The sequence below is a fragment of the Sciurus carolinensis genome, chromosome 5 (assembly GCF_902686445.1).
Source record: "Sciurus carolinensis chromosome 5, mSciCar1.2, whole genome shotgun sequence".
Lineage (NCBI taxonomy): Eukaryota > Metazoa > Chordata > Mammalia > Rodentia > Sciuridae > Sciurus > Sciurus carolinensis.
In genome coordinates this window covers 85,251,652-85,261,918 of record NC_062217.1, presented here as the reverse complement: position 1 = coordinate 85,261,918, position 10,267 = coordinate 85,251,652, and the positions used below count along the sequence as shown (strand labels likewise).

The 10,267-nt window shown below is 34.7% G+C and overlaps 1 protein-coding gene across 5 annotated transcripts in view; it reads right to left on the bottom strand.

The window, feature by feature from the left end:
- Positions 1–8,402: 8,402 nt before the first annotated feature.
- Positions 8,403–10,267, bottom strand: part of Zdhhc20 (zinc finger DHHC-type palmitoyltransferase 20) — a 67,268-nt gene continuing 65,403 nt past the window's right edge. For all 5 annotated transcript variants that reach the window (XR_007108733.1, XR_007108735.1, XM_047552529.1 and 2 more), the window contains one exon: positions 8,403–9,239. Coding sequence is in view for 1 of the 5 variants with exons in the window: in XM_047552530.1 (XP_047408486.1) it covers positions 9,232–9,239 (8 nt within the window). In the remaining 4 variants the exon portion in view is untranslated. The remainder of the gene's footprint in view (positions 9,240–10,267) is intronic.

The window sequence follows — 10,267 nt, the reverse complement described above, 5'->3', positions numbered from 1 at the left end:
CCCACTATGTGCAAATGTGAAACTGAAGCTCAGAAATGTCAGCAACATTCCCAAGTTCACACAGCTTAAACACACCCTTCCCAAAGATATTTTAAAAATTCCACCTACAAAATAATCATTTGTTAAATAGTTTAAACAAAATCATATTTGTAAAACATGTTACTCTACTAGCTCTATCTGGTCATCACGTCAAAGGTGTTTCAAAACAAGGAACTTGTAATTTCATCAGCTAGAAACAATCATTGAAATAAAACATCTGGAATTGCAGTGTTATCTGGAGTGTTTTCTAAAAAACAGAATCTTCTTTTTATAGTTAGTAACTTCTCAGAGTTCTTAAATGCCATGTAGCCCAAAGAGAGGAAGTGACATGTTCCAGAGACAGTCTTTAACCACCAAAGGACATTAGGTTTGGGATTTAAAAAGAAAACAAATTGAACATTATATAAAATGATCAAAACATTACATGGTGCCCCACAAATATGGACAATTTTGGTCTTTGATGTATATTTAAAGTACTAAAAAACTCATTTTACTATTTGTACAAACATCTTTAACTTAAAAATACCTAGAAAAAGTGAATATTAAAATATGAACCTACTGCCCGGGAATGTAGCTCAGAGGTAGAGCATTTGCCTAACTATGTGCAAGGTTCTGGGTTCAATCCTCAGTACTGCAAAATGGAAAAAAAAAAAAAAAAAAAAAAAGACCCAAAATACTCACTGCACCCATAACTGTTTGGAATAAAATACACACAATAATGGTTACAATTGAAAATATCTTCTAATTTTTTTTTGGCACAGAACAATTCCTTCATGCTTTTTTTCTCTTCCCAACCTATTCAATGTGACAAAGTAAGTACACATTGTACTGCAGAGGTAGATTAAGAATTTCACTTTTTTTTTTTTGTACCAGGGATTGAACCCAGGGGCACTTTATCACTGAGCTACATCCCCAGCCCTTTTTTTATATTTTGAGATAGGGTCTCACTGAATTGCTAGGATTGACCTTGAATTTGTGATATTCCTGCCTGTCAAGTTGCTGGGTGGTGCACCCTGCTTGGCTAGAATTTCACTTCTAAAAGCACTGTTAAAAAGTGTTCCTGGGGCTGTGGTTGTAGCTCAGTGGTAGAGTGCTTGCTTAGCATGTGTGAGCCACTGGATTCAATCCTCAGCGCCACATAAAAATAAGTAAATAAAATAAAGGTATTGTGTTCATCTACAACTAAACAAAACTTGCTATGGCAGCTTAGGGTTGTAGCTCAGTGGTAAAGCACTTGCCTGGCATGTGTGAGACTTTGGGTTTGATTATTAGCACTGCATATAAATAAATAAAAGGTCCACTGACAGCTTAAACAAAATAAAAACTTCCTTATGAATTTAACCAAAAAGTATACAAAAATATATTTACTGTATTACATGAAAGTAGAACATAACATTTTTATATACACTATATAAACAACAATGTTAAATAAATGCACAATTTCCTTCACTCTTCCCTCTATCTACTCAGGGAAAAGCATTGATAAGTGTATTTTTCAAAGTGATTTAGCCCATTAGATAATCTAAGAAAATTAAAAATATTGATAGTATTTCACATTTACTTTTAACATATGGTAAACACTTCTAAACATGTAAAAATGCTAGATGTTTTAATGAAGGGCCCAGGTTTAATCACTTTGTATGCAGGAGTGTTAACACATAATGGTACAATGATTTTAACATGCACATTCTCTGGGCTGGGGAGATAGCTCAGTTGGTAGAGTTCTTGTCTTGCAAGCACAAGGCCCTGGGTTCAATCCCTAGCACCACAAAAAAACAAACAAACAAAAAAACAAATAACATGCACATTCTCGCAGGAGCCATATTCCTCCCTTACTGCCTTTCGCCCTCCCCTCCAACCCATGAAATAAACATGGGCCTGAGTAAGTCCAAGAAATGATGTAAAAATTGTATTGCCAAAAGTGATTTCCAGAAGATAATGTTTCTTTCTTGTGAACTTCAACAAAAAGATTATGAAGATTTTTGGTGATTTTTTTTTTTTGTAGTATTTGGAATTGAACCCAGGGCCTTACACATGCTTAGCAAGTACCCTTCCATTGAACATATTTCTGGCCTGAAAACTAATTTTTCAAATTGTGCTTTTCACACACATTGCCAAATCTTCCATATCAAGAAGAGTGACATATTGCAAAGACATGTTTCCTTTAAAAGATTGAAGGAAAAGTTTATAGCAACTACGCCATAGTTGGATCAGTCTTCCAAATTGTCATCATTTCTGATCATTAGCCAACACTTCTTCCTCTCTGTACTTAATAACCACTGCAGTTTTGGGTCCTTACCTGCCCCTCAGGTGCCTTCTTGCCATTTCAGATCCTCTTTTGTGAGCATTCCAGGGTCTGTAGTCACTCCCATGTTCCTATTTCATGTGGACATTGGGAAAACAAAGCTGGCTGTGCCTCTATTCCCACCACTCACCCATCCTCTTGAGCAGATGCTTATCAGGCCAAGTTTGAACACATAGACGCTAAGATGCATTGTCACTCTGTGTATGATCATATATGTATTTCTACAACTTGATTATTTTCACTTAATGTCTTCAAGATCTTTCTCGTGGAGATACTTCAATTTATATGAATATAGCTAAACAAAACCATTTAAATGGCTTCATGTGATGAAGATGAACATTGATGAACACTGTTTTTATTATTTTTTTTCCTTTCCTGTACCAAGGATTGAACCCAGGGGTACTTAACCACTAAACCACATCCCCAGTCCTTTTTTTTAAATTTTGAGACAGGGTCTTGCTAAGTTGCTTAGGGGTTCGCTAAATTGCTGAGGCTGGCTTTGAATTTGCAATCCTCCTGCCTCAGCCTCCTGAGCTGCTGAAATTACAGGTATGCACCACCACACCCAGGCTCATTTATTGCTTTTTAATACATCTCTCAAAAACAAACAATATAAAAGCTTCTCAAGCTATGAGGCAAGCACTCTACCAACTGAGCTATATCCTCAGCCCCCAATTGCTTCTTTTAAAGTTAGATCATTCTATACTCCTATCAATGCTTTTGTACCTAAATCCTCAGCAGTTATCCTAGGCAAAAATTATCTTAACTGCTTTCATTTGTGTTTAATGAGGAAGATAAACATTGTTTTGTTGTATTACTGATAATTTTTTCCTTTTGTGAATTTTTGTTCATTCTATCTCCACTAAATGAAATTAATTATGGTGGTGCTGGGGATTAAGCCCAGAGTCTTACATAAACTATAAACAAACATTCTGCTGCTGAGTTATACTTGGCCCCTCATTTTTTTATGAGTGTACTCTTTTCTTATGTTACCAGCATTATATCCCTTTCTTATCCCACTACAAAAGTCTACCCATATTTTCTTGCAGTACCTTTCATCTTAAAATAATAAAGTTAGTGAGTCATCTGGCATTTCTCCCCCCCCCCCCCCAACTCAGGGCCTTGTGCTTTCGAGGCAAGCACTCTACCAGCTGAGCTATCTCCCCAGCCCTCTGGCATTGTTTTGAAGTACCTGTGAAAGGCAGCTCTATTTTTTCCCAAATGGCTAGCAGTGGTCCGGCATCCTATCTTTTTTTCACTGATTACTGTTTTTTACTGTTTCTTTTTGAGTAGTATGTGCACAGGTAAGAAAATAGAAGAACAAAAAGGAATATGGAGAAACAAAATCTTTTTGTTTGTTTTTGGTATCATGGATTGAACTCAGGCTATTAATCCCCAGCCCCCTTTAAAAAAAAATTTTTTTTAAGACAGGTTATCCCTAAGTTTCTTAGGGCCTTGCCAAATTGCTGAGGCTGCCTTTCAACTTGCAATCATCCTACCTCAGCCTTCCAATCTGCTGGGATTATAGGTGTGCACCACCCTGCCTGGCTAGATCCTATTATTAATTCCTGGTTTCCCTCTCTGGAGGCAATTGTCTTGACTGTATATCCTTTTAGATATTTATATATTTGGTTGCATATGCAACCATAAATAAAGGTGGGACATATATGCCTTGTAGTCTTATTTTGCTTCATACAGTCCTGCAATGAATGTCCTGATGAAAAATACAACATATCTATAAAACTCCTGAAAGTAGAATTGAGGAGTCAAAGAATATGGACATTTGAAAATTTGATGTATATTGCCAAACCACAGTATATTGCCAAATCTCCAGAGATTGCACCAACATAAACTACTACTAAAACATGAAAATTTGACTCACCTTTTTCAAATTTAGGAAAATTTTATAGGTCTGGTACCCACTTTATTGAGAATTTGGGAACACTACAGAAAAATCTAATGGACATGAAATCTATTATAATTTTTTTCTGATCTTGTGTTCATCTTTTGGTGGCTACTACAAAAACAAATCAGTCTCCAAGAATTTATAGTAGTTGACTTGAAAGTATGTATAATAAACTGCAAAGTGAAGTAAGGAACAGAAATTCAGTGTTCTAGGTAAAACTGAATATGTTAACCTGGCTTAGAGGCCAAGAGGAAGTAAAACAGAAGGTTAATGGAGCTGGAAATCCTGGGTGAAAACAATCTCCTTATATGAGAACAGAGGAGAGACAGACTTGGTTGAAGAAATACATGAATTACTGAGTGTAAACATAACTTAAATCTTATCTGGTGGAAGGCACTGACAAGGAGGGGTCAGACAATAAAGTTAATGTCACAAGTTTGTTAAAACACCCGTAAAATTCTGTTGCATTCAAGAAACTGTCAGTTCCCATCCCTACATATTCTGGAAGACATAGTAAAACATGTTGAGAGACCAGCATTACTAATTGCCAAAGGGGCTCCAAAAAGTCAATCTATAAGAAATAAGAAGAGTAAAGCCAGAGTGATGTTACTTGTGCTATATTTTTGGTGTCAAAATAGCCTTTTGGCCATTTAGTAGTTATTCCTCCTCTCTAGTCCCAACACAATTTTTTTTTTTTTTCCCCAACACAATGTTTTGAACATGGTGGGAAAAGGTTGGTTCCTCTCTACTGGTCTCTATTGGTTCTTGTGAATATTTTGAAATTTAACTATTCTGAGAACTGGGAATCATAGCTCAACCTTAGAGCCTCCTACTGTTACTCATCAGTGCCAGTATCAGAACTTTGTCCCTTTAGAAGGGAACCCAAACACAGAGGGCATAAAAGAATAAACAAGATAAAATCTATTACTCAGCATTTTAGCCACAACTCAACAACTTTACAGTGACGTGAAGATACTTGAGATCCTAAAGTGACCTCTGAAATTATGATCAGTAAAAGCTAAGTTAAACACTTTAGATTTTGAATAAAATTTAGTAAATACAACTCTGTTGCACTGAAATAATACCTATCTTAGAGGAAGTTTTCCCAAATTATTAGTCAATCTCTGTAACTACTATGAGATTTTCAAGATGACCAAAATAATAATTGTTTTTCTCACCTGGTAAATACCACTTTGTAACAAAAACAACACAAAACTGTTCAAAAACAAGACTGAATCTTTATTTATTAATAAAGTAAATATGATTTTTGAAAAAAAATTTTAAATGTTCTGCATAAATGTTAATGTAGGTTAGGCCATCCAAAAGACAGAGTCAACATTAAGTCATGGTCCAGGATTATACAAATGAGAAATAAATACAAGGCTTATGGTTCTTGATAAGACAACCAAGGTAAACTGTATTTCAAATTTGTTTCTATAAAAGCATATTAAAGATCACTTTAAAATAGAGTCCATCTTCTCTTTTAAATGGGCATAGACTCATCTGCAGTCATATACAAATATAACTTAGCTAGTAGCTTTCTTACTCTTTTATTACAAAACAGTTCTCCTTGCTTCTTTATGCAATCCAACAAAATAATATAGAGTGAAGTCATTAGAAAAATATGGACCTTTCTTAATCTACATTGCATTTTAAGTTTAAATTGAAAAATACAGTTGAGATTATTACGAAATACACGGATTTCGGATTTACACACGACCTGTATCTGACCCATATCCTGTTATTAGATATGGTCTTTATATTTTGGCTGAAATGCAAAAATATGGTTAATTTCTTAATAACAAATTAGTTAAAAATACTTTTCATTGACCGCTGTGCTAGCCCTAGAACAAAATGTAAGTGAAACGTACTGTATATTCAATGCCCAAAATATGCAGGTCCTAACACTACACCCTTTGTATACATTTGCTTTTAAAGACAATGGAGAATCTCATGTCTGATCATCTTAAACACTCCTGTAAACATAGTCAAAATCTGCTTTCTAATAGAAATAAAATTCAAGTAAACACTGTATATTTGATTTAAACTAATCTTACAATTATACTCACTTGTGACACATTTGATCATAAGCACTGAATATGTAAAAATTTTTTTTAAAAAACCATTCTTATGTAAAGATGCACTAAGCTTTGTAAACATGTTCATTTTCAATGACTAATATACTGCAGCTGCTCTTTGGTTTGGCATAGAGATATTGGTCAGAGGACTCAGGTACCGAATCTTCAAGTAAATTTGTACCCAGATAAACTAAGTGTCCTGTCTAATTTGTTTTTAATGGCAATGGCAAGACCTGGTATTCAAACTTGTTTTCTTCAATATCATCACAAATTTTCAAGTGTTTGAAGGATGAAAAATAGTTATTAGAAATTTTGGCAAGGCTTCATTTTGATCTATTATCCCCAAATAAAGTTGACAGTAGTAATCAATACCAGTTGAAATACCAAAGAGGCAGCCTTTTCCTGGTTCCCACACCACTGGTAGGCTCTTAATGAATGGTCAGTAATATGTATGAATAAATTCAGTTAGACTCTTTAGAATATGGCAAAATGTTGGTTGTAATTAAATCAAAGGAAACTACAGTAAAAGTCTTAAACTGAAAATTTCTGAAAAGGTGTTTACTGTGCTATTAAAGATATTAAATAACAAATGAGAAGAATTAAGAAAGATTATAATTCCACAAAAGTGCCTGAACAGGTTAAAGGGGAAAATTAAGCTTCTGCAATTGTTAGCCAGGTGCATGCAAATCCTCTGATCTAAATATAGACATACAAAAAGGATTAGAACATTTCAGTCAAGTATGGATAAACATTTACTTACTCCTTATACTAAGGTGAACCACCAAACTGACATGTTTTTGGCTGGTAACTGACAACTCTTTAACTCTCACTCTAGCTTTCCAAAATTAAGACTGAAGAGTTGAAACAAAGGCAGAAGAAACCATACTACAGAACTCCAAACTGTTTTCAAAGCTAAATTGTTCCTTTGGTCCAAAGGGTAAAAAAATTACTTTTAAAGATTTAATAGCCTATGTGAATTAGGCAAATCCTTCAAACTATAATCTTAGAACAGCAACTATTAAATTTATGCTGGATTTATAGAGTTATCCCTAGTATACTGGTTAATGTTAGAAGGTACTGCTAAAATATTTGTTAGAGGAATGAAAAACAAAATTATTGAGCAAAACCAGGCACTGCAGAATGTTAGAAATCATCCAGTCCAAAATATTGAGGACACCCTTTCATGTTACATACAAGAAAATTACAGCCTCTGTTACTTACATATGCTGCTAAGATTTCTCTCTACCTACCTACTGGAAGCAACCAATCATTTCAAGGATGTGTGTCTGATTAAACAGTATAAATGAGGAGTAACATTTCTACATTATCTTTTAATATGTTATTGTACTCTTCTCTAGAATACAGCAACTCCTGTCATTTAAGTTAGATTTTAAAAGGAAAAGTGAATCTGGTGAGAAGAAACTGCTGTTAAGAAGTTACCTTTAAGATTTTGCATTTAAGTGTAGAATCCACTTCTGAGACTGGGAATTTTAAATGACTACTCAGGTTTAGAATTTCTTCCTAAAAGCAGTATATTCTCAAATATTTTTCCTAGTTTATACTTTAAATCACTGTTTAAGCTGTTAAGTTTTAGGATCACTATAAGAAGTTTCAAAGAAAATTTTAGTTATGACATATTAAAATTTGAAAGTCAACTCAACAGCATTTTTTTTTTTTTTTTTTTTTGCGGTACTGGGGATCGAACTCAGGGCCTTGTGCTTACGAGGTAAGCACTCTACCAGCTGAGCTATCTCCCCAGTCCTAACAGCATGTTTTATTCTAAATACCTTTAGCACTGACCAAAAAAAAAAAAAATTTTTTTTTTTTCCCCCAGTACTGGGAATTGAAGCCAGGGCCTCAAGCATGATAGGTAAGAACTCTACTACTGCACTAAATCCCTGCCCTTTTTCTTTTATTCTGAAACAGGGTCTTGTGTAGTTGCCCAGTTTGACCTCAAACTTGCAATTCTGCCTCAGCCTCCTGAGGAGTTGTGATTATAAATGTGTGCTAATGCACCTGGCTTGAAAATATTTTTCAACACCTTAAAATATCCTGTCTACCTTTCTCTTTTTCGTCTAGACACTTCCATCTATCCCTACTGTGCCCAATTCTTCTATATCATACATATCTTGTGTTTCCTTGCCCATATAAATAACCCCTGAAAGTTCAACAAAAAGTACTAAAAAAAGCAGAGTACCCAAAATATTTCTTACACTGCCAAGATTTCTTTAAGCCTTTGGCATATACTATACACTACATGGTTGTACTAATGCTTCTAAGCCTTCAGTGAATTATACCAATGAAGTCTATGTTCTAAATAATTATATTTAGATATCTGAATCATTCTGAGTGTTGTTATAGCCAACAATAAAAAACTTTATTAAAAATGTTGAAAAGTATAAAACAGTAATTATAAATTAGCAAATACTCAATAAAAAAGCAGTTATTTTCTTTCCCTTATACAGTACAAGCAACAGTAATTTGGATATAATTCACTTTCAACCGCCATTTATCCTAGATATACTTCATTTAAGACAAGTTTTTAGTTTGTGTTTTTGGAGAACCTATATGAACACCAAGAAACAATTCTAATATTGTAGTTCAGAGATCAAAAAAATACTTATGCCACATTAAGTGATGATAGCACATGTTACAGCATGTCATAATAGGTCAGTGTTATTTCCAAAGTAAAATCAAGTCACTTTTGAGCTGTGAGTCAGTGCTGCACAAATGGACATTTAAAATTAAGGCATCATTCTGCTTGCAGTGCTTCTGTGGATCCAGCGAACTGTACAAAGGCTTCCTTTTTTAAAATATATATCTTCTGTTATACTCAAATTATTTCATTCCATTGATCATTTTCTTGCAAATAAAATTGAAAATATCAGTCGACAATGTATTTTTTATACACCTATGAAAACAGAAACAATTTGAATTAGTTAAAACTTGATTTTTTATTTCTCAAAACATTAAATGGCTCTGTGGGCTAAGGTACAAAGATGATAGTATTACAGGATAAAAAATAAATTTTTTAATGTTACTAAATTTATTTATTTTTTAATTAAAAAAATTTTTGTTTTGGTACCAGGTACTGAACCCAGGGGTGCTTAACCATTGCCCTTTTTATCTTTATTTTGAGACAGGGTCTCACTAAGTTGCTTAGGACCTTGCTAAGTTGCTGAGGCTGGCTCTGAAACTTGAGATCCTCCTGCCTCAGTCTCCCAAGTTGCTGGGATTACAGGTATGCACCACAGTGTCCAGCTAATGTTATCAACTTTTTTTGAAAATTATTTTTTTAGTTATACATGGACATTAATTTTTATGTGGTATTGAGGATCAAACCCAGTGCCTCACACATGCTAGGCAAGTGCTCTACCACTGAATCACAACCCCAGCCCCAATGTTACTAAATTTAATAAGGATTTTTTTAATAAGTAGTAAGTAGGGAATACCCCTGACTTTCTTAAGGCAATTAAGATTAACAGAGGGTGATTCTTATAGTAAATCCTGATGCTAACATGGGCATCATAAGAGAAGACCTCACATCCACCTACATCTGTTCTGAGTTTGCTTTGGATGTGGGGAAGTTCCTACAATGACCACTAGAAGAACTACAGTTAGTGATTCTCAAGCACCACAAGTTTCAGCCAGTATTCTACCTACATTAAGAAGCAACATAGAAGAAGCAGTACTGAGTGCCTATCCAGGAACAAGTGCTGTTCCATAGTTACAGCTCTTGGTGGCAAGTCCCTGATCCATGTTTGCACTTCATAGTTCCTCTGCAGACTGCAGCCTACTCTGCCCAATGTGACATTCTGTCAGCTATCCCAAGCTTTGATCTCATTCTGTCCTAGGTCCTAGGCTCCACCTCTAACTCTGGACACAGGCATCAGGTCTGATTAGCCTCTGATGAGCCTGCAATCAAGGAAGGAGATGCTC